The sequence below is a fragment of the Bombus pascuorum genome, chromosome 9 (assembly GCF_905332965.1).
Source record: "Bombus pascuorum chromosome 9, iyBomPasc1.1, whole genome shotgun sequence".
Classification (NCBI taxonomy): Eukaryota; Metazoa; Arthropoda; class Insecta; order Hymenoptera; family Apidae; genus Bombus; species Bombus pascuorum.
Window position 1 is genome coordinate 11,227,638 of NC_083496.1, and position 26,368 is coordinate 11,254,005.

The 26,368-nt window shown below is 36.0% G+C and overlaps 2 protein-coding genes across 2 annotated transcripts in view; one reads left to right on the top strand and one right to left on the bottom strand.

Annotated features, from left to right (window-relative positions):
* LOC132910485 (glutamate receptor ionotropic, kainate 2) overlaps positions 1-26,368 on the top strand; it is a 204,770-nt gene that overhangs the window by 169,008 nt on the left and 9,394 nt on the right. Inside the window, exons 7-16 of the mRNA XM_060966221.1 lie at positions 2,489-2,509; positions 3,549-3,701; positions 8,932-9,153; positions 12,434-12,725; positions 13,239-13,377; positions 14,776-14,913; positions 21,244-21,442; positions 22,933-23,164; positions 24,608-24,723; positions 25,860-26,015. Coding sequence (XP_060822204.1) covers positions 2,489-2,509; positions 3,549-3,701; positions 8,932-9,153; positions 12,434-12,725; positions 13,239-13,377; positions 14,776-14,913; positions 21,244-21,442; positions 22,933-23,164; positions 24,608-24,723; positions 25,860-26,015 — 1,668 coding nt within the window. The remainder of the gene's footprint in view (positions 1-2,488; positions 2,510-3,548; positions 3,702-8,931; positions 9,154-12,433; positions 12,726-13,238; positions 13,378-14,775; positions 14,914-21,243; positions 21,443-22,932; positions 23,165-24,607; positions 24,724-25,859; positions 26,016-26,368) is intronic.
* The window catches only part of LOC132910483 (uncharacterized), a 177,541-nt gene that overhangs the window by 118,415 nt on the left and 32,758 nt on the right, over positions 1-26,368 (bottom strand). The window lies entirely within an intron of this gene.

Below are 26,368 nucleotides of genomic sequence, written 5' to 3' on the forward strand. Positions count from 1 at the left end.
ACCACATAAACTCATGTTGCACTTACACTTATCTTTGTAATCACACATATCTTTAACAATCATACAGTCCACATTGTTATTTCAAAAGTCGTTGATATCGAGCTACACGTGCGAACATTGACGACACAACACGTATTTTCTGCGCTGCAAAATAATTTTCGACAATAGCGAACCTTATATAGAACGGTGTATTTCCTCCTTCATAATCTTTGTTCTTTTTTTTTTTTTTTTTTAGCCTAAAACTTCTTTTTAGTTAAAAAAACGTACGATAGAAAAGTATAGATCGAGATATGCACCGTATTGAAAAATTCATCAGGTAGAAGCAGGTCTGGAAATAGTTCGCCGGAATTCAGATCGTTCTATGGATAAAAAAGAAATGAGAATAGGTCCTCGATGGCGCGTATCACGGTTTGCGCAGCCGAAAGATTCGGCTGGATGGAATCCGATAATAAGCACGCGTGCCTTCGAATGCGTGCGTGGTTTCGATAAAATCGGACCAGTTGAAATTTCGTCGTCTCTTTTTATTGGCCGATTCATGGAAGCCTCCGTGGCAGGATACGAATAGCGAAACCTTTTGCGATTCACCGGTTACCTAGGCTACATTCTGTCCCGCGAAATTCAATTTGCCCTCGAACTGGTCCGCGAATTTCTTTTACGACCGTCGAGCTACGTCTGCTGGCATGTATAGTATCGATACAAAGAACTACCTTAATGTTCAATCCTAGGACCATGTTACTATTTCTGTAATAGCGTTACACCAGTTTCTATAGCCCCTTCATTCTAATGGTTCGAGTGTTTTCAAATTTTCTGTATTTATCGTTAAGCATGAATTCAATTAACCTGGCTTTCAAGTTTGTATTCGTACGGGTACAGTTACATAACATGGACTCGTTTCCATTTAAATAACTTGCTTTTAGAGAATTATATACCTAAGATAACTTGGAAGGAAGTGGCAGTTGTAATATCTGTATTCGTTTCTGTTAAATGTTCTAAAAAATTTAAAAATAACATTAAGAAGAAACGATTCAAAAGAAATTTGGACGAAGAAATGAATTGTTAGCAGTCATCTGGATCTATGTGAACTCCATATCCTGAATTACTTCATTCTTATTTTTTTATTACTATCTGTATTCTAGATACTTCAAGATTGTTCATATAATACATTATATATATAACATGCATTATATATTATATGTAGATATTTTACAATTGATGTAACATGCATATACATATACACTGTTACATGAAGTACATAAATTATTGTAAAGGAATCTGTCGATGAAGAAACAATAGTAGATCCATTTCAAGAACTTTTTTATTCCTTACACTGATAAATCATATTAGTTCAAAGAAGACTTGTAATAAAAATACGAAGAAACCGAATCAATCTTCGGCAAAGTGTATCGAATATTCTAAAGGAACTATGTGTAGTATATGGTTATACTTTTATGTAAGAAAGCAATATTTCATTGGACTAATCTAATACGTTATATCAAATGCAAATTTCATTCTGAATTTCTATATAATAGTTGACGTTAAGTCGATTCCACAAAGGCATCGTTTTGATTTTCGTGTTTACTAGATTGCTAGCGACACGAACTTAACAAAATCATAATTAATTAGGATCGCGTGCACGTGACAAATGATCAGTATATCCGTTGAATTACAGATAAATTGGTACGCGTATATTGCTATTGACAACTGTAGTAAGTATAGATAGGAAATGCCTGTTATTTGTCGTCTGTCGGTACTTACACCTCGATTCACGATCCTTCCACCGCGGCACGTGAACGTTTTCATTTACCGTATTTTCCTCGTGGTTACGGTCGCGAGGGGGATAATTAATTTTCGATCACGTCTGCGATAAAGAAATGTCGGCAATCGTTTATTTCCGACACTATGATCGATTCTGATCGATAGAACGTGGACTTTTCCTTTTTACAATAAAATACGTAGAACCTACTGGCTAATTTTAAAACGCGAAACGTTTTCATCTAAGTATCCGTTTTCTGGCGCCTAACGTGCAATTTGAATGTAATTGCGACATTAGAACATCTGCGTATAAAATTTAACCTTATCTTCTTGTATCTAATAATTGGATTATGTTAATGTAATCGTCATTTAGTTGCTTTGGTCGTTACGAAGTTTTTCTTTTTTTTTTCGTTTTTCTGTATATTGAGAAAGGTTGAATGATTAATGCATTGCTCGAAAAACATGTAAGGAAATCGAAGAAAAAGATAATATATAGTGGTAAACATATAACTAGATATAAATATTTATAAAACTGTAACTGAAATTATTTTCTATTTGTAACAATAAAATTTCCCTACTTTTGTTTATGTTTTAAACCTTTTGGCTACCATTGTATATATATATACTTGTTTAATGCTACACTATCATTATTAATCTTAGAATAGTAATTTTATGACTACATGAAGAATCTGTAATCGAATAATAAATATTTTTGTTTCATGCACGCCTGGAACAGAACAATCTCACTTGCATAAAGGTAAGACACAACGAATCTCTGATTAAAATTACGAGCAATCAGATATTATGTTAAAAGTATTAGAAAAAGTTTTCCTAAGAAATTAAAGGAATTGTGAAATTAAATTCTTGAGATTTGATTTTGAGAATTGGTAGGTACTGTGAATTTAATAACTTCTAGAAAATTTGTACAGTGTTTTCACGTTAATTGAAACTTGCAATACAATATGTGTGTTAAGATATAGACTGGCAATCTTGCAGCGTTTACAGCTATATAATAATTAATCAGAGTGCTTTGATGTTTCCTGGCTGTAAATTATTAATAAAGAGGAGATAATGAAGCTGCCAAGCGATTACCTTCGAGCAATAATAATTTGATTATTGTTACATTGATAAAATTTACGAAGAATTTTCACAGTCATTCCATGTCGGTTATGCCCTCAAGTTTTTAGAAATATTTTGATTATTTTATATTAGCTTAATTACATTAAAGAAAAAGCCTCATGTTGCATATAAATTCAATTGCAAAATCTCATTGCGAAGTTTCCATGTTAACTAGATTACTTAATTTTGACTTAACTATTCGACCATATACCATACACGCGATAAACAGACCTGATTCTCGGTTAAATGGCTCCAGGAATAATGTCTCGTAAAATCCTGTGAAGATATTGTATATCTCAGAGGGAAGAAAGTGTAGTCACGATACAAGCAAGGACGTTGCTTGTTGAATGATGCTTTCAGAAGATTTTAATCGCAATTCAAGAAATTTAAATGCATTAAGTAAAGTTTACTATTATTTATTGCAAGATCGTAAAAGTCTTCACAATGCTATCTCGTTTTTTCTAACAGAGATAATATAAATAATAATACAATTTATTTTTTATGAAAGAAACTTTCAGCTTAATGCAATCTTGTTTCATAGACATCGATATTTTGAAAATGTAATCTGAATTATGTGACATGGATTTTTATGTAAAAATTATTTCAAAAATTTGTTCCAACGATTTATTAATGATCATGAGAGTAATATGTTTGGCTATTGTCTCTGAATCTTGTAGACTGAAACGTCATTGATGTACGACGCCGTGCATTTATTTGCGAAAGCACTGCACGATTTGGATACATCCCAACAGATCGACATCAAACCGCTTTCCTGCGAGTCCACCGACACTTGGCCCCACGGATACTCCCTCATAAACTACATGAAAATCGTGAGTATTCGAGCTATAATATCGCAAATTATGTATAGATATATTCATAGTATTGAATGTAGATAAAAGATGAAAAGCTATGAATGAACTTCGCATGCGCTCTTAGATATTATTTTAGTGTATTTATTGACTTATATTTTAGGAAGTTGTAATTGTAGAAAGTGACAAATGTTACGAATGCTAATTTTAAACGATATATCGGAGGATAAAGGTAAATTTAAAAATTAGAAGTTGGAAAATAATCTGAAGAAATTTGGTTAATATTTTGCTGATATTTATGAAATTTCATAATTTTATGAGCGTAATTCAGGAGCTGAAAATGAAATAAAGATTTGTTCCACCCATTAAATATGACAATACATGCCTTAACATGAATATTTCACATACATATGTTTGCATATTATGTTTTCCCTATAAATGCAGAAACGTCCGTAATCCAGTGATTAAAATAAGACATGTTATAATACCCCGCTTCGAATATTTTATATATATTCCAATATTGTCTGCATTCTGTGTTATTATATTATTCCATTTAAAAATTTTTCATAAATGTATATAAAAATTCGCAATATAATAAGTAAAATAAAATAAAAACTTGGTTAACCAAGCAATACGATAACACGTCTGGAATAAATGAAAATGAAAATAATAGTTAATGTTAAAATACGTTTACCTTGTCACGTGGAAATCTTATTTCGCGCGTTCCATTTGTGCGCCTGAGAAGAAGCCAGCATGTGTTTGTACGATTGTTCGCGAGGGAGATGTTCAAACAAAGCCAGCTGGTTTACGATGTCACAACGGATGGGGAAATTCCATTGGAGCCTTAATCCTATCGCGATATCGTTGGAAAAGCTCCAATTGAAAACGAGTCGAACGTTCAGGAAACGATGTTCGCGTCACGATGACGTCGGGAATTCGATATACCGATGGGAACGTCGGCCTATGACGTAATTGGTAAAGGGAAAGAAAGGAATTCTCTGCAGTGGAACGCGGAAATTATCGGGTTAGCTTGCTGCTTTCGTAGCTGCAGCAATTTTTTCTCCCTCGTCTCTCATGGGCTTTGCGAAAACACTCCTCAAACCGCTACATCGCCTCGCGGGATTACGAAATCCAGTTTAAATTTTCAAAACTGCGAGCAATTTACGATGCGCGATGTAATTAAGTAATTTTATATAATTACGCTGTATAATTTGTCGCGTTCACGCCATTTCCGTGTAAATTGAGATTTTCACTTGGATTTTATCAGCTATTAAATCCATTAATCTCACGTTTCGTGCTTTATTGTAAATCGAAATTTCTTATAATAAAATAAACTGGATTTCACACTTGGATTAATACATTAAACGAATCTAAACTTCCAACACTGTGATTGATTTTTTTCTACTCTTCCTAAGCTGTAGAATTTTTCATTCCGATTGAATCAAATACTTTTCCATTGAAGCACGTCTTTTAACGTTCCTTTTGTTATTATTTTTCTATGCTAAACTACTAAATCAAGATCAATCCAAGATCAATTCAATAACCATTCCAAGAAAAACAACACCGCAAACATTAAAAATCTTTCATTTACTTTTTATCGTATCCCATTCATATTATTTCCTATCTTATCTCAAAGTAATCCAATACTTTTCATTAAAACATCTTTTTTGAATTTTTTTATTGCCATTTTTCTACATTAAAAATATTTACAAAAGTAAGAGATTAAATCAAGATCAATTCCCGTCAATCAATCTAAAAGGAATCCAAACCAAACCCCACTGCAGACACTAAAAATCTTCCACCAATTCACCCTTTCCCTATAGCTCATACATATTCACCGTTTCCTATCCCTACACAATAAACCAAACCAATACAGCCTGAGTTATCAGCCACACGATCTAAAACCAACCAACCGCAACGTCCTCGCAACTGTTTCCCAAAAAATGCATTTCTTCACAGCTGCACAATCAAACGAAGATTTCGCGCGACCTACGCTTCTGTCTACTTAAACTAGCCGCAGATAAATAAGCTGTATTGATACGAAATATGCAAAGCAGGATAGTAACGTCGCGTACAAGCAGCCTAATTGCGCGGACGCGTAATTAGAGGTTTGTCGGTGGCGCAAATCGTCCGAAAGCGAGCTCACCACGACAAAAACGTCCCGTGTAACAGATGCGACAATGTTCCGTTGTCGATAGGCATCTTGCAGCTAGTTGTGGTGTTTCTATCGCTGCAAACGCAGATAAAGAGACAGAGAGAGGACGAAGAGACCATGAGAGGTCGAGAGAGATAGGTAGGTTAGTAGGTTTATCGGGAACGTATCATGCAGAAGGGGGAAATTAATTTCGCGGAATTATGGCCATCGATCGGCCGTCCAGCCAATGTAATAAGCCATTATAACGATATGCTTAATCGGACTGTTTCTCTCTGTTTGGGATTCCCTGCTTATTAACGAGCGCCACGAGTGCCGCCATGTGCAAATGCAAATGTCTGCGGGAACTGTGCGCCTTCATACCCCACGCAGACGACACGATCTTTCCACGGTTCCCGATTGTTCCACTGAACAATGGAAAGTTACCTCCCGAGTTAAACGAAGCCGTCACTCCCATTGACAAATTATAGTTCGCGGTTTTGTGACCGTGAATCCTCGATGACGTCCGCGGCGACCACGAATGCGGTTAGGCGAAGTTGAAGCCGACCTAGTGACCTGCAGTTTAAGACAGTGGATTCTGGTTCTACCTTCGTAGAAAGTGCTGACAGGATTATTAATAGGGAGATGGGGATTATTCCTTTTGGAATATTAGAAGTGGAGTGTTGGGGTTTTAGATTTAGCGCTTGGTAGAAGGGAGAATTATTTTGAGATAATTAGTTTTGTCCGTGTTATTTTTGCTATTCTACAACGTTTATAATACGGAGGACAATGTTTGCTATTTTTGGATAACTATTGTATCTATTTCCATGTTATTAGGATATTGTACGATAGATAATGATTAAGTTGACGTGTTAAAAAGCGTACATAAGAGTGGGGATAGGTTAGCGATGTCGAAGAATGAAAAAATATGGTCTTAGGAAATATTAATAAAAAATATACGATATTCAGATATATATCGCGGATATATAAAATATATGTCTTAATATCATGTCCGGCAGCGTATTAGCAAGAAAGTAGTTATTCATAATGTAAATATTATATCGAACCATTCTAAATGAGTTTCTAAAAATTATGTAATTAAAGTACCTTGCCGTAAGCAGTTAATAGCAGTACGATTTGTTCGGTAGAAGATAGATTGTTTATTTCTCAAGATGAGTGAAGATATTAATGATCGAAGCCGAAAAGACAGAAGGGTCTCAGAAGCAGTCATCATTTAGTGAACGAGCTTTAACGAGCTTAGACCGCTACAAGAATATATTGTTAAGTACCATGCAACACTCGAGCAGATTGGGTGTTTTGAATATCATTGAAATTCGTATTCTAATCGTTTAAAATATCAGTATCTAAAACAAAAAGTTCTCTCGATCGAGTAGTTAGCACGATTCAGGTTTGAATGGGCTACGAGTACTTCCTTTAAAACCATCTCAAGATAACATCGTTTGAAGTTTTAACGTTGTTGTTTAACAAGCAGTTTTAATTGGAACACAATAAAATAAAAATTGAAAATTTCTGTGCGTACAAAGGGATTCTTCCTGTGCAAATCCTTTTTTAACGCAATTCTTTTTTATCCAATACAAATATAATTGGCATAAATCTATATCGCAGAAAATTTTCAGGATATAACACAGAGGGAAATAATGAAACTACCATCATTCTTCCAAATATGGCACAAAAGGAACAATGGAACAATATAAAGAGTAATGAATAAGATATATAGAGCATTGCAACAATTAGCACCGTAAACAGAGAATTCGATTACCTCAAATATCAACCGGATCAATAACGAGTCGTGGCTGTAATAACTGTATATCTTCCCTGGATATCTGGATATTTTCTTTTATGTTTGTTTTATTTTTTTCAATATTTGCATCTGCTAACGATGTCTGCCGTTAGTGTCATCGTTGATGAAACATGAGTTCGCAAGCGTAGCCGTGTGAATATAACACGATCTCGATTTCGGTGTGAAACGATAATAATATTTGTTGAATAGAAAAACACTTCTCATCAGGTTGGTTGACTCATATCGCAGTTCTGCCTTCAATTCTACTAATTACGCGACGCGTAACCGGGAACAGGCGGCGCTTTCGAACGCGAAACATGAGCGAACGCAATTTGCCGCCGAAAATTTCGTATCAAGGCTGCCTTGGTAATTATGCAGGTAATGGCAACTTCCCGCTAATTTTCCCCTGGCTACGTGGCTCGATTCAACGCTAAAATTTATTGGAAATCCTCGTTGCGACTCGATCACAGTTTCATTACGCGATGAATCGTTTGAACAGAGCTTGAATATTTTTCCAGTTGCAGGCGGAAATTTTCGATTCGATAGGAATAATCAGAAGCAAAAACAAGAAGGAAGATGGGTTCACGTGGATCGTTTCACGCGTCGACCGCGAGAGTGAGTTTAATCGCGCGATATGCTCGTGATCCACTGATTAGAGCTAGTCACCCAGAATTTCGTGTTTAACTACACCGACTAGCTCAGTTACGCAAATGTGCGGTTCATATTGCGTCCGCTCGATCAACCAGTCGTCTGCACTCTAACGTTTCGAATTTCCCCCACTTGTAAATATTGAATACCGTTTGCCTTCGTAGAATGGGAAATTCGATGGCTCCAAAGGGCTGGAATATGGACTGGAAGTGTACCAAAATTAGTTAATTTGTTTGTGTACATATATATACATATAGAGATATGAGGAAAATCAAATTTTTTGAAAGTATTTTTTGATAGTAATTATAATATCTTGAAGAGGTTGAAATAATGGCTACGATTATAAACAAATGCTACGCGCAGAAATATGACAAGTCTATATTTGTTAATTTTCATATGGAGATCAAGGAAAGGTATTTTAATGTAATTTAGTTATAATTAAGAAAATTATCCTGCTGAGTGCGAGAAGAAGTAGGTAGCGGATAATTAATTATTAAGTTTTTGATCCGTGTCTTTTCTCTTTCATAAAACCTTTACTTTGTATGTAAATCAAGCTCCCTGAAAAATCTTATTATCTACTGAATGAGAATAGCAGTTAATAAGTGGTGTCTACGAGTATCATCTTTGTCTTTCTTCGAAAATTGTCAAGAGTGTTTAATATTTGTTTCTAGGTCGAAATGACGGGGTTAACAGGAATTATCAAGTTCGATCACCAAGGATTTCGCTCAGACTTCATTTTAGATATCATCGAACTGAACAACAAGGAGGGGCTGAAGAAGATAGGAACCTGGAACAGCACCAAGGGTATAAATTTTACGAGGAGTTACAAGGAAGAGTACACTCAAATCGTGGAGAATCTTCAGAACAAAACTTTCATTGTAACAACTATACTGGTAAGTGGTTAAAAGATACTCATTGTTTTAAGATTTTCACGATTATTACGAAGTGTAACTATTAGATATTAATTAAACGAAATATTTTCCATTATGATAATGAATTTTTCTTAGAATATATAGAAAATTGTTCTCAGCGCGTATACGTTAATATATTGCAAATAATATTTAAAATTTATTACACGATTAGATGTTGCGAAATTTTTTCCCTAATGCTGCAAGATGAAATCTAGGTTACGCGTAAATCTACGGAGCTAACATGACGTTCTTTAAAGCTGGAATTTTAAAATCATAGCTAAATTAATTACCCATTCGCTAATTAAAAAGCTCTATTACCTAGGATCATTTTCTTACGTCATTATCATACATTTTCTAAAATCTCGGGAACACTCGCTTACATCAACGTGAACATGTTTAAACGAACAGGAAAAAAGAGATCGTATTCCACGTTCACACACACGGAATTTCTAATCCTCGAGTCAACTTTTCAAAGTAACCAGGACATTTCATCCTCGTTTTAATCAAGTAAAGTGATTTCCCTTAAATCTCCTGGTCCGACCTCCATCTACGCCAGTTCTCTCATCTGAATTTAAAAAATTGTTCTCTTCCTCGGCGTTTCAGCATGCCATTGCCACGTAAATCATTCGTGTATCGTGAAAATCCTGACTGTTTGTTTTTCTTGAATGAAAAGGAAACAGAAACGAAGTTCAACGAACGCCGCGCGGAAGTGGACGCACTTCCTTTTCCTTTTTCCTTCGTCGCCTTCGCCAACTCGTTAGCTTTCCTTCTCTCTTTGACTCCCTGTCTCTTTTCCCTAGTACTACCGTCACCTCTCGGTACTAGTTCTTGCCACGACGAGGGAAACCAGAAGGAAACCGGAAACGGCGAAGGGATACGCGATTTAATTGAAGTTTTCATGACGAGCCAGCCGACCGTGTTACTTATTCTCGCGATAATTGCGACGACAACTAATGCAGTGCTCGTGAATGTATTAACTGGCTAAGAAAGTTGTCTTCCTTTGGAAGAAGTCCGACAGAGTTGAATTGGGTTGAGTTTTGCGGTAGTCGAGATAAGGATGCTCGTCGCGCATCCGACGAGACACCGAGCCGCTGGAAACTTAAACAATCTAACGCCTGACGTCTTTAAACGTCTAAGCACCCTGTATTTACGATGAAATTAATCGGATTATTCGTCGACGTGCTTGAATAGTGGACCACGTTAATTTGTTGCGCTCTTGAAAGTTACGCTCCAGTTTCTGCGAGTTAAAAGCTATCCTCTTGTTGACAGAAGTAGTATTAGAGAACGATAAATTATTAAGAACTGTTAAACATACAATTCTGTTCTAGCCTCTTGAAACGATGAAATTTTCCGCTCTTTTTTCTGTGCATTAAACATTTGAAAATTATATTCATCTACGTGTATGCTGTATAGAATCGAAAGTACTGTATCTATACGGGTGGATACGATGAAACTTCTTATAGAAACAAAATTAAAAACGAAAATAATACTTTTGCGTTTAAGTCTTATTATTAGAGAACACTGATTTTAAGCTAATTAATAAAATGTTATTGATAAATTAATCTATATATATTTTTTCGAATATGACAATTTGTAATAAGATAATTTAGATTATTAGATTAGTAAGATGAGTTATTTTTGTACATCATTTCCCCTTCACTTGTACAGTCGCATACATCATTTTTTTTACGAAGTAAAATTTCCATTTTAAATATAGATTTTCATTCAAACTTCCAACTGACGTAACTACGTATCTCCAAAATAATTTATCATCCCCAATTATTCGTTTTTATTTTCTCCAATAAAAAACACAAAATACAAAATATGTACATATATAAATATTTCATAGCAAGTCCACAACTTTGATAAATGAACTTCGCAAGAGTCACGAAATACGATTACGATCAAATTTTCCTCCAGAAACTTGCCTCAAAGTTTTTCAAGAATCGGCCACGTACGCCCGCAACATCAATTTCGAGGAAGCTTCTACGAAATTCCACGTCAGTGCCGGCATTTAGTTACCGCGTTTCGCGTAAACGCGTCATTTCGCGAGCGACACGCGGAATTCTAAACGCGCGGAGCACCCAGCCACCCATTCGTGCAATCACCAAATAACTCTGCGAGTTTTCATCTCTCTGCTCGTGCAGAGGTTATCATCTGTTCCCCGCGTTCCATCAAACGAGCTTCCTTTTTGAACAAAGAAAGAAATCCTGTCGACACGAGAGTGCAACCCTTTCAATTGCGAACACGCGCATGCATATTCAATCTCTTGCTAGCCGCAAATCACAGCTCTGTGAATTAAGCAGTGTTGAAGCCCGAAAGAAGCTTGTGTGACTCTAGAATTTTTATTACTCGTCGAAATATGGTTAGGTTAAGTGCAATAGTTTCACATATGCATTGCGTTTCGTTGCTGTGCTCAGTCAACAGGCTGTTCATATCCGTATTTGTAAATATCCAAACATGTTCACGTTGTGCTTTATTACCTCGTGTTTTATTGACATTTTCGTGATACTCGACATGGAATGCTGTTAGAATGTTTTATCGGGTATACCTTATAAGCATATCGTAAAATTGAACGTTGCCTTTGCTAACCAATATACGATCAAGGTGAAAGAATTTGTTAATTAAAATCACTTTGATCAATTACAAAAATCATTTTATGATTTTTCATCAAATCATGTTATATTGATTTTAATCGATAAATTCTTGAATTTGAATTGTATATCTGTTAGCAATGACAATGTCCAATCCTAAAATAACTGTTCAAGTTCCTGAATAATAGCGAGTATTAGTATCTGAATCCTAGTAATAATAGTAATAAATAATAATTCAATGGCAAGCAAAGTATCGAACGCAGTGTTTTATGCATTTCAATGAGAGCCGAAATAAAAATGTGTTCTACGCTTGACGCATAAGTAATTACAATTGTAAGCTTATAGTTTTTCAAATCATTATAAATTCGTTTGTCCGAAAATTCAAAATGCTTCTACTTTTACCCATTTATAATGTAAATTTTACAATCACTCCACAAGCTTTCTAATATAAATGCAGATATTATACAAGATGTACCACTTCTCCAGACGAAACATTGTCAAAAATGTTTCATATGTGATATGGTTATGGATAATAAGAAAATTTTATATAAACATGGATAGAATATTTTAAATACTACCTTTGCAGTTCAGAATACACACGCAACATACATATACACTGTTAAAGAATCTCTTATTCGATTACTGGCAATAGCTTACTAATCTCACAGAGCGCGCCATACTGCATGAGGAAGGACTCGAGCGAAAAGCTGACCGGGAACGCACAGTTCGAGGGCTACAGCGTCGACTTGATTTACGAGATATCGAGGATTCTCGGTTTCAATTATACGTTCCGCCTGGTACCGGATGGACGGTATGGCTCCTACAACAAGAAGACGAAAGAGTGGGACGGTATGATGAAAGAACTGTTGGATCAGAAGGCGGATCTAGCGATCGCGGATCTAACCATCACGTACGACCGGGAACAGGCGGTCGACTTCACTATGCCGTTCATGAATCTAGGTGAGTGATCAGTTTGATCTACGATTCCAAGAAGAACCTTGCTCATCGTGTGGAATTGATTTAACGATCGTAAAACTCTACATGTAACGGAGTTGATTGATTCTTGAGATATTTGAAAACTCCATCACAGGATGGAGAAAGATTCGATGGTATATTTTCTTTCAGTTGAAATTTTATGGAAAATTTTGGATTAGAAGAAGGATCAGAAATTTATAAAATGGAATATGGATATTTTAATGAGATTAATTAATTTCTTTACTAACCGTCTATAGAAGAAATTTCTTCGGAAAAATTTTAAACATATTTTCAAGTCCTTAAAAGTTCTACATTTCATAGATATTCATTTCATTTTTAAAATGCATTTTTGTATAATTTTTTTAAATATCTTTTATACCATTTTTAAATTTTACTTAATAACATCTTTTCATTATATCATAAACAACATACGAATATTTTTCACGCTATGTATTCAACTTTTACGATGGATTTACACATGTGATCTAAAATTTACAGGGATCAGCATACTGTACCGTAAGCCTATAAAGCAGCCACCGAATCTGTTCTCATTCCTCAGCCCGCTTAGCCTCGACGTTTGGATTTATATGGCGACAGCTTATCTAGGCGTCTCTGTGCTGCTCTTCATACTCGCTAGGCAAGTAAATCCATCTTACCAAGCTCCGATAAAAATATTGTACCGACATCGGTGAAATTTTGCATTCGAACTACATACTCGATAGGAATGAATCTCTGAACGTAGTATACTTTATCGTTCGGTTAGACTTTCGTTGTATTGAGGACAAATCTCTCGCGTTAATTTTCAAATAGAGAAATAAGACAAATTAACACGCTCACTGCCCAAACGTTTTATATTAATCAAGTATTTTCCGTACATATTCCAATGATATGCCTTTCAATCAAATCGTTCATCTTTCCATTGCTCGTACTGTAGATTGTTATTTTTCTATCAAACAAAAATTAATATAAGATCTATTGTTATGTTATTTTTTTAAATCATACTACACAGGATGTATTATTTTAATATAAAGCTTTATTTTATTTTGCATTTATTGGTTCCTTCGATAAAAGATCTGGATTACAGTGGATTTTCCTGGAACATCGATCACCAAGTTCCAACTAACTCTTAAGTTCTTAACAATTGAAATATCAGGAATCGTTATAAAAATATTTCGATAGTGATCCTCGACCAAGACTTAGAACTCATAAATGAAGTACATTATTAATCTTTCTATTGAATATAGATCCATTTGTAAGCAGCAGTATTTTACAGAATGCTTACAGAATTACACCAAGTATGTCGGTTGTGATTGATTTCATTTGTAATATATTTTTTTCAGAATTTATAGCGAACGAGCAATATTTTTTCTATTTTATCAGTTCTATTCATCACACATCTTAAATAAACGTCATTCACCAGTGATTGTTTCCATGCATAAAACACGCTGCATATACCTACATGAAAGATACCCTGTATCGCGCGTGATGCAGAGGACACGCCCGAATCGAGCGGCGTGAATCACGAATGATGTACAGGACAGTGAACGTGCTAAATCGACCGAACGCTACAAGAATTATTAGCGATCCTAGCCCCGATAAACTCTACGTATTCACGTCTGTAAACAGATGTTGCGTTATCACAAGGATATTGATCGTAGAAATAGAATTTCTCCTATACGTTCGCTGATAATCTGCATACATAACGCATAAGCATTTAATTCTCGGTGACATGCGAGTATCTTTCTCGAAGATACATAGAAACTCTAATTTCACGGTCGACGTGGTTTCGAAGTCGAGCACGAGTGAGTCCGGTTACGCGAATAAAAGTAAAATACATACATACATATAAGATCAACGCAAACGAAGGAAAGGAAGAGACGTACACGCTGACTTGACTCGCATTCCGTTCGGCCTTCTTTTTCTGTTCTGTCGACGCGGTTAATCTTCGTACGTAAATGGCGAACGATCCGTGGTGGAAGGCAGATGCATCCACGCTGAAAAGGATCAGACTGTTGTCTAGAGTTGATCAGTTTAGATTCACCCCGTACGAGTGGTACAATCCTCATCCGTGCAACAAAAACCCGGACCATCTGGAGAATCGCTTCAAGCTGCTCAACTGCATGTGGTTCACCATCGGATCCTTAATGCGGCAGGGCTGTGACATTCTGCCCAAGTAAGCCGTTAGATTGGCATCACGGTCGCTTGATCATTTCCTTTTATCTTTTATCCTTTTCTTTTTACTTCCCTCTCTTTTCTTTTTTTCTTCTTTTAACCGTCGTTTACGTTTTCCCCTCTTCTTTCTTATTCGTTCTATTTTGCGTCTCTAGCTGGTTTCGTTGTGTATTCGACCTAAAAACACGTTGTTCTCCACCGCCTTTGAGCGGCGTGTCGTCGACTGAACGCATGTAAATCGAGAGCGATGACTACGTAACCGACGATCCACTTTCGTAACGATTTACTTGTTCATGTCCCACGAACGCACAACCTTAGAATACTCGAGCTCGCCTTCGCTGTAGGAGGATGAATTATTCAGCGGACTGATTTCGTGAAACCGCTTTTAGCTGGCCAATTGGGATCGGTTGTTGCGGGTTACGCGGATTCGACGAAGGTCGCTTGCGATCGGGATCGGGAGTTCGATCGTAGAAATCAGAATCGTGTTCGATATCTGAAAATTATTCTAAGGAGAGATCGTTGGGATTTAACCATTGTTAGAGGAATCAATTTATTGTTATCGAGAAGATTACTATTTCGGGAAGATTCATATAGGAGATTGTGAAATTTTGTATTGTTTAGTCGTATGTATGGAAATTCGTATGAAAGATATTCGACAAGCGAAAGATTCAATATTCTTGTTTTCAGAAGACTACGTCGCAGATAAGATTGTATAGATTATAAATTGAAAGACAGATTAATAATTGAACTTCTTAGATGTTAAATTGATTCTACATATTTCGTAAATATTTTTGACAATCTGGATTAATATTCAAGTTTTCGAAGAACTACTAATTTACTCTTAATAGAAAAACTACTAAGTTAATTTACAATATGTATATAATTAACTTATTTTATTTTTTAATGTACGTAGTTGAGCAGTATGGCTTCTGAGCGGATCAATTGCCGCATAAGTTGTGTCATAGGATTTAGAATTACCTAGCAGTCTCTCCTTAACGTGACTAGTACTTACAGATTTTAAACGAATATCGATTAACGAGCGGACAACGATCCTCAGAGTCGTAGCTGCGTTTCCAGGTACAAAAAAAGGGAACATACTTGAAGATTGTCTCGACGAGAATATACTCCTATTTCATTCGATACTTTAATAATATTATTCTGTTAATAACGTAATATTCTTCTTTAATTCTTGGATAACATAATATTAATTACGGATAATATTATTTCAGACTAATACTACCAGTTAAAGATACTGCATTAACTTGATTATAATTGCATGGTAACCATAGATAATGAGATAAATAGTCAAGTTGGTAAAGTGGTTTTAATAAAAAAACGAATGAGTTTAACGTAAAAAAAATCTTGCTGAACATTTCGTAGGACTTTTTGCTTTCATTGAAAAATCATAATATATCCCGTTCCTTAATGATAGTAATCAAATACTAACGAGGAAAGACAGAACTATGCCCTCAAGAGAATGGACCTAGAAAAGAAGAAAAATGCAAAATAAAGGTGACCTTAATGTCTCCTTAACGCTTCCACCTAAATCTCTAAAATCCTCTGCAATGCCGAGGAGCTCCCGCACAGGAAATGTTCCTGTGTAATTCTAAAAACAGAGAAATCGTTTCAAGTTAAAGATAAAGTCTTACGTGGATTAACGAGTACCGAACAAGTACCGGAAGCGCATTGATTGGACGCAACGAATGTCTGTTTGCTCGGATTAAGTCTTTGTCATTATTCAGTATACAGCTAAATTCAGCTTCTTGAATTTACAACGGAGATTCCTAGTACACACACGTTACTACTTCCTACAATTTTTAAAACTATTATTCAATCTTTTCCTTTGTCAAAGCTTAAAGTTAAAGCCTAAATAATAATTTGTGATTCCGAAATCCTATATTAATGCAGCTGATGAATTATTATTGTATTACAGCTGATACATTAGACACTAATATTTGCACGGACAATACAATAAACGCATGACTTTCTCAGATGTAATTTTTTAAAGAAAATGCCGATGTATGTATCATGAAACTATAGAAATTCACTTTACAAAATTTATATATTTCATTTATTTAATATTTAAAATCCACTTTAAAAGTATCAAAAATACTCCAAAAAGAGGACAGTTCATTTCTTGGGAAACATTTATTCGCGCTTATAAAATACGCATAACGTAGTATTATGCATATGCTATATTAGGAAGTACAGGTATGTTACTAAATGGCAACACTATGTGTTTAAGGGTTAAACCCGCAGCTCGGTACATGGTTGCGCCATCAATCAGTGAACATAGTATTTCCCCTTCAGCTTGACCACCACCCTCACCTTGTTGACTTTTGGGGTAGCTTGATGAGTTAGATTAACTGTCCAAGCGAATAAGATTGCCACCGATTCGCTAATTGGGTCAACACGTTCAACACATTTTATAAAATATTGGATAACTTAAATATTTATGGAATTTTTTATGAAAATTTTCCAATAAAATTTGAAAACATAATTTTGTATAAATTTCAAACAATATCTACGTCGCATCAGTTCGTTGATTATACATATAGATACAGTAGCGGACAAAAGTTTAAGACGATGATTTGTAAACCGGATTACAAACATCTTATACGCATATTGTTCTTCTATTCGGTTTGTCTCTTTGGAATAACGTAGCTGTATGTTTGACCTTCGTAACCTCAGACAGTCAGTTGTAAAATACAAACAATGTAGGAGTTACAACAGTTAGTTACCGCCTAGCACTTGGAAACAGTGGACATTAGTTTAAGACGATCTGTGTAAAACGTGAGTACGAGTACAGTTTTTGAACATTTTGATTCTGGAATGTCAAAATCATTGTTTAGTGTACCTTTTATTGCTTAAAATTCATTTAGGTAGGAACAGACTATGGGTAAATCAAAGAATTTACTTGAAAACGAAAGGGAACAAATCGTAAGGCTGCGAAAGCAAAGTAAAACCTTCACCGAAATAGCAAATATAGTGAACAGGTCAGAAACAGCTTGTAAACAAGCTTGGTATAAATGTTTAAAGACAGGCATGTATTGCGATCAACCGAAAAACGGAAGACCACGGAAAACAACACCGAAAATGGATCGCCGGATTCATCGATTGAGCGAAAAGGATCGTTTTCGTAGTGCAAATAATATTGCTGCGGAGATAAACTATGAAAACGATACACAAATTAGTGCTAGAACTGTTAGGAGAAGATTAGAAGACTTTAACTTAAGAGGACGAAAACCCCAAAAGAAACCACTGCTGAGTTCTAGGAATCGAAAAAGACGACTTGCATTTGCTAAAGCTCATAAGCATTGGACAAGTGAAGATTGGCAAAAGGTATTGTTTTCTGACGAATCGAAATTCAATCGCGTCTGTTCTGACGGGATACGGTACGTTAGACGTCGAATTGGCGAAAGTTTGAAAACACAGTGCGTTTTAAAAACTCTTAAACATGGTGGTGGCAACGTTATGGTGTGGGCGTGTTTTTCTCGAAGCGGCCCTGGTCCGATATGTCGTATCAATGGAATTATGGACCGTTTTCAATACAAGGACATACTCAAGAACACAATGTTACCTTTTGCACGCAACAATATGAGTGATGATTTTATTTTTCAAAATGATAATGATCCGAAGCACACGGCTCGGGTTGTGAAACAGTTTTTTCAAGAAGAAAATATCACCGTGCTGCCGTGGCCGTCGCAATCACCAGACATTAACCCAATCGAGAATTTGTGAAGCATCATAAAAAAGACAGTACAAGGTTATAAACCGAAAAATTTAAATGAACTTTACTCTACGATTGAAACAGCCTGGAATAATATTACGGTAGATTAATATAAAAAATTAATAGATTCTATGCCAAGAAGATGTACCGAAGGGATAAGAAATAACGGATATTGAACAAAATATTGAATTTAAACAAAAATTGTGTATATTTTTTAACCAAAAATTAATATTTTTTGTATAGTCTTAAACTTTTGACCGACGAAATATTATACAGATTTCGTTCCTTTTTTATAACTTAGCTATTGAGCAAAATATCAAAATGAAATTTTTTTTCTAAGTGTACAAACAAATGTACAATTAGTTAATACCAAAAGTAGAACACCGTATTTATATTTTTTATGGAAAGTAAATCAATTATTTATTTCTTCCATTTCGTCTTAAACTTTTGTCCGCTACTGTATATCAAAGATTTCTCCATAAATGCTAGGAAAATTAGTATAGGTAATAATAAATCAGTCAAAAAAGTTAGAAATTATAAATGAATGCTACACTGAACAAGCAAAATAGAAGAAATCAATACTACGTTGCTTTATGTCTTGTTCATATTTGTTTTATTGCATTGATTACATAAAACTATTTATTTACGTACAGAGTACATATATCATAAATATGAACAAAATTCAAATTGAATGAAAAAAGAACGTTTCTCTGTGTGCTTGTTCATCAAATCTCTATACGATACTACTTATATCTAAGTTCTCATATTAAATTCGGGTCTCAAGTAATCCGACAATTACGAACGCGAAGATTATCAACGTGTTCAAATGGATAGGATCCGTGGTATCACGCGCGTGCTGCGACTCTGAGGTCTAATCCTCTCCCTTCTCCTTTCACGTGTCTGCAGGTTCAGCCCTTACGAGTGGGAGAATCCCCATCCGTGCAACGGACAGTCCGAGGTCCTCGAGAACGAGTTCACCCTGATGAACTCGCTCTGGTTCACCATAGGCTCGCTCATGCAGCAAGGCTCTGATATAGCGCCGAAGTAAGTGACACGAAGAAAACACAGCCAGTCAAACAACCTAATAATAATATATATCTCTCTGTACTTACGTGCTCGTGTATAATACGAGCGTGATATTTCCGTTTAATTCGTCGCGAAATTGCTTAATGTCAAACTAACATAAGATAGAGACAGTAATACATACGAGAGATTAGACAAAGAATAACTGTCGAGCGTTTAACCTGCTTAATTAACTAATTTAGTCGCGGTCACGGTTCACCTAGGCATAGAAAGTAATAGAATAAGAGCCTTCAGGCTTTTACGTATTGCGTTCTTATAATTAACACTGTTACGCTTAACATTGTATTCTAAATAACATTACTGCTTCCGACTGCAAGTGTATCCAAATTGGGAAGGTTTTCAATGTTTAGGAACTCACAATAAGTATCAGTATCAGTGTGTCCTTCGGTCTCTGATGGAACTAAATGTAATGCTAGTGGAGAGTTGGGAACATTTTCCTCTTGAATATGGCTTATATGCGGAAGCCTCAAACAGTATTGAACGCAGCAATGTTAGTCTACAGAAATACTAAGTGTAATAGTATTAATTATGAGATGATAGAAGTTTAGTTGGGATAGGGAAGAGCGAGATTCGGGGCCGTAGGTGCTAACCCAATGTTATGTGACGATATCCTGGATATGCTATATCGTAGGCTTGCTGCAACCGATCACGTTCTCGTGTCGAAAACTTGCCGACGTGCTTTGCTATCGCTAGAACTAGCGCTCTGTCTCGTCGACAAAGACGGCAACGAACACGACCACTACGGCGACCGTTTCGTTTAGTCGAAGTTGTTGCTGCTCTCTGGAGTCCACCTCTAGCCCAGAAACTGATACCACGAAGTAACTGAGAACACCGCGGCACAACGATACTTGAAGGGTCTGATAAGTTTTCGTGAAGTTTACAAGGCGTGTAAAGCCGTGAGATCAAGAATCAGGATTTGATTTAGGTAATTCGGTTAATATAGAGTAGTTTCGGGAAGCAGCAACAACTTCATCGCATCGAACATTCAACACTTTCACTGTTAGATGAAGGATCACCATTCGTTATCCGAAACTTCCTACGATACGGCCCCTATCCTCGAACGGTTATCGTAGTCTCTCTTTTATTCATATTAATTGTTGTTATGCGTAGAGTTGAAGAAAAGGTTGCGCGAACTGCATGAGACGCTGCAACGTAGAAGCTTGTTGTATTTATTATTTTTTATGCATTTAGATGATTTCTGTAAATATTGGTCATGGTATTTCGCGTGTTTTGAGCTTTGTCTCGATAATTTTGAGATATTTTTAAATCGAATATCTAATGTCTCTCGAATATCACGAAGATATATCAAAACTTACGAAATAGAGAGTAAAATCTTTGTTACATACTTCTTTCCAAAGTTACATGTATATGCGCTTGAAGTATGTTTGAAGGAATAGAAATTTGGTCTTTGAACAAATATGAAGTGCGGTTGTTTTAAATTCATGCGAAAGATACGCATTTTGAGTCGACTATCGCTGTTGAAAATACCGATTGCACCGCTTGAATTCTTTTTCCCAGAGCCGTGTCAACGCGCATAGTGGCAGGCATGTGGTGGTTCTTCACTTTGATCATGATTTCTTCGTACACTGCCAACTTGGCCGCGTTCCTTACCGTCGAGAGGATGGATTCGCCGATCGAGAGCGCCGAGGATCTTGCAAAGCAGACGAAAATCAAATACGGGGCTCTCAAAGGAGGCAGCACTGCGGCCTTTTTCAGGGTAAGATCAGATGAATAACTTATGAGTGAGCGCTATACAAACGTAAAATCGTCTTGAGTTATGTACGTTACCGTTCATGAGTATCTGAGCACTTTGGTCGATCTACTTGTAGTAGTAATATATGAATTTTGTCAAAGTATACATATTCTTGGTAAATTAATAATTAGCAATAGATAGATTCTTGTGGAGTCACTAAAGTATTTATTAAAAATATAGCTATATTTTTTACTATCTATTATATACATTTTTGTTCATAAATATTAAGACAATTTCTAAATTTATTATGTAGAATGTGATAATTCCTACAAATTAAGAAAACAATTGATCAATCAGAATTTCGTAGAAAGTAATTTTATTTAAGAAATTTTTAAAAACTATTTGTAAGAGTCATAGTTGGTATAATCGTGTCACAATATTCTATTAATACATATAGCTACGATGATTATTTAAGAAATGGAATTATTGGAATTCAATTCGTTCTTAATTTTTTCATTAAGATACATTTTGTCAGAAATAAATAAGAGTTCGGATACTTTTGAACGATGGTGTAGACCATTTGCGTCCATCGATAAATCGTGCATATATCAAACAGCATGTGTTACGATGTTGAAATTGTATCAGAGAATGGCTCATAAGTAGACTGGAGGAGCATAACTTCGCGAGAAACGAGAAGAAACACGAGGGAGAGCGCGTGTTGCTTGAGAAAACATCGCAGCCATTACTTAACGTTAATTCCCGTTTAATTTCGGTATTATGAAACTTTATTGCAACAGATTACGCCAGAGGAGGAAAAAAAAACACGGAAGCAGCACGATTTCTATAAATTTTCTTAACTTTTTATTAACTCATCTGCTGCATTAAGGGAACGCTATATTATAAGCGATTTCTTTTTCTTTAAATATTACTCTTTATTCAAAAATCATACAGCAGAAATGATCTCTATTTGTAAATAAATAAATGTTCACATTTCACATTTTATACGAATTTCAAGTAAACTACAGAGTGGTAAAAAAAAGGATTGAATACCTTAAAATTAAACAGCATTCACGAAATGGATGGGAAAATATCCTAATATTAACATTAATATATTGATATTAATTTTCAACCTGTATTTATTAGGAATGTTTTCTTCTGTTTGGTCTTTTCGCCTTTACCAGCGAGTACAATTACATTTTGTATATTACGAACGACTATGGTTGTTCAACACATTTTCTAATTTCATATCTACCACCCTGCGTAAATCCCACATGTGAAACGGTTAATCTTTAAGCGAGAAAATAGACGAAGAAATGTTGAAACCAACAGAAACGAAAATGGCACGCGTTATAACATATCGATCGTCGCGATAGGGGTTTCGCATGATTTCCGGTGAAACCGCAGGCGGGCGTCGGCGGGTGTAATAGGCCTCCTTGAAGATTAACCAATTTCGACCGACGTTCCACCGTTTAATGGCACGCGTGCTCGACCATGAAATTCCTGGCGTGATCTAGGATTCCAATTTCTCGACGTACCAGCGTATGTGGTCCTTTATGGATTCGGCAAAGCCGACGGTATTTACAACTAGCAACGTCGAGGGTGTAGAACGGGTGGTCAAGGGGAAAGGGAGCTACGCGTTTCTAATGGAATCCACCTCCATCGAATACGTAATCGAGAGAAACTGTGATCTTACCCAAGTTGGCGGCCTCTTGGATTCGAAAGGATACGGCATCGCCATGCCGCCAAGTAAGTGAAACAAGTTGATATTTAATCATAATCGCGATCAATATAAGATCCAGCTGAATAACGCGAACAGGCGACCATGAGATGATTTTCTATGGAAAGATAAAAAGAAAATTTAGAATACGAAACCTATGGTCCGCAACCTACCTTAGTTTCCGAGAAAGTCGACCTATATGCACGATTAGATGTATAAACTCATCGATTGGATAAAGTGTTAGCCGATTAAAGCGCAGTCGAATAATTCCCGATGAGAGATAGAGGTGCGGGCTATTTCGGTCGATCAACGCGTATATCCTTGATTTATGGTTCATCCCATAAACGGCGCCGAATCGGAAAGATAATTTTTCATGTTGGTTCCGTGAATTTATGGAGGAATTAGAAGGACGCCGGTCAGCGATCGTTTGTAGGAGTTCTGATCAATTTATGGTGAATATTTGGCCTAATACGAAAAACAGTTGATTAATTGTTATCGCTAATGGGTTTGGTCAATGGGTCGTGAAAGATGATAATAAAGTCTTAGACGTATGATTGGCTTGCAATCATATCGTTTAAGAATATCTTCCTAACCAATAATTGAACCATTGAGATCAACTCTATAAATTGGAAAGTAGAGAAAAGTGATAATACTATGAACTTTATTTTTGAACATTTATTGTGGAACTTACTATTATTTGTATCGTCTCTTTGTAGTGAATGAGCTTATGAAAATAAGTCATCTTTTCTTGAGAATTGTGTAATAGCATATTTTCTTAAGTATACTTTTGATTTACACGTGTAAAAGTTTTTACAAAAAAGTTCATTTTCTTAGAGATATCATTACGAAGGAAGATTGATTAACATCACTTCTAAATTTCGTAATTTTATCAACCTTTCCGAGTCAATTTTATTTATTACGTGTCATAAATAACGATAAATAACAATAAATTCTAAGGTAAATTTTTTATAAAACGGTGTTGAGAGATATAACATCATTCTTCTTTATTTTCAATGCATGTAGTTGATCAATATGGCTTTTAACAGTTCAAATAATGCCTGCATTTCCACAAAAAAGGAAATAAAATTGAAATTCCTCTATTATTCGAAAAAACCAAATGCCTTCCATTTGTTGAAACAAAAATAAACGAAAATTCACCGCGACCCATTGGCGCGTCCCTCCTCCATATTTGCAACTTTCTGCCAGAGCGGTGCAAACATTTGCAGATAAATACTCCGAAAATTCGAAAATACTCCACCGTTTCTCTTATCCCCGGGTCTTCGAGTACCATATTCTATTGAAACCAAGGGATGCAATGTGATGGATGGAAATCAATGAAATCTCACGAGTCTCGCGTAGATACGACGCGACGAAAACAATAACACCGATTACGCTTTCCAAAAAAGTTTCACGCGCGCGATAAATGCCGGCCGGTAGAATAGGCGCTGTTCAAAACGACCTTGGAACTTCAGATTCACCATACAGAACGGCCATCAGCGGAGCCATCCTAAAGCTACAAGAAGAGGGGAAACTGCACTTGCTGAAGACGCGCTGGTGGAAAGAGAAACGCGGCGGAGGATCTTGCAGGGTGAGCATTGAGCATGCAAACACGATTCGAGTTTCTCTTATTTTCCACAAGGACGAGAGTGCAGTCGATAACTATACGCTGGAAAATTCTGATCTCCCACGAAAGTGTATTTCGTTCTGGTTCCCCTCCTATAATGTTTCCAGGAAATATACGAGAGCTCTAGAAGGTATAGACAGACCGTACCGAGAGAAGACATTTTCATAAATCCGTGAAATCATTGCCAGAACTATTATACGGCTATTATCTGCCGGTATTATTCCACTTGGATGAATTCCCGTGACTATTCGTCGCTGGAATTTGTTGGCTGAAACTAGCACGGTTTTATGTGGTATTTGTTGTGTAAAGTCTATTCCTTTTTTTTTTTTTAAAAAAGATGAAATTTCATTGATTTTAAAATTGAAATTATTTGATATGATGGAGACTATAGAGTAGAGGAGTATTTTGGTATATTGAATAATTTCTTTGTGATTGAAGAAATGAAGCTGAATGAAACTGAAGCGAAATTTAAAATTCCTCGCTCGTCTAATTACTTTTTATTTCATATTAAACTGTTTTATAATAAATATTATCGTTTCCGAGATAACGAGTGTAATTTGTTGCAAAATGATAATTTTTAGTCAAAATGGAAAACCGCAGATTCAATGGACTTTTATCAAAGTCATATAAATTGCACAATTGCACTTGTATGAAAATTTATATTCGCGAAACAGAATGGTTGGAAAAATTGATGTTGCGCATGAATGTAATCTGACGAAACTAAAACGAAATCAATGAAAAATATATGTCGTATGTTTAACTTTTCTCCTACCTGAATTGTTTCCCTCAAACGAAACAAATATTTTCATATAGTTACCCCTTGAATTTACGAAAATGATAGAAGTTTAAAATTGATGAAAAATATATCCGTAAATGAAAAATGTTACGCATTCATACATTATATCAATTGTTTACAAGCCAAAATAGTTAATTCCACTGTTTAAAATTCTATACATTTTAGAAGCAAGACAGTTGATTGATGTCTATCTTATATACATAAATTCATCAATTTTCCCTACTTTTTGTTGAGCAAAGTTAACCGTTTCGGCAAATAGGTGATTCGGATTATTCCCTCATAAATGTTTCTCTTTTTGCAACAGGACGACATGTCGAAGAGCAGTTCAACAGCAAACGAACTAGGGCTGGCAAACGTAGGCGGGGTGTTCGTGGTTCTGATGGGCGGTATGGGCATCGCTTGCGTGATCGCGGTATGCGAGTTCGTCTGGAAAAGCCGGAAGGTCGCCATTGAGGAACGGGTGAGTGAGGTCAGATAGCACGTCGAAGAGGGCGTGATCGCGCCTGAAGTAACGTCGTCCAACACGCACCTCGATCCCGATGCGATCTACCCCGATATACCGCGCGAATACATCAGTTGATGTTCGCGCGATGGTGGAGTTCCTCTTTAATGGTCACGGTGCACCCACAAAACCACTCGGGTCTGATCGACTTCTCGCTGTGATCGATGGAATCACGACGTATCAGAGGGAAAAACCAGTTATAGACTCGCGAAGCGTCTTTGTTCTTGAAACGATTCGCCATTATAATTGTTTGGGGTTCTAATTAGAGATACGGTTGATTGATATCATGGCGTTAATTCGCTCTTTCCGTC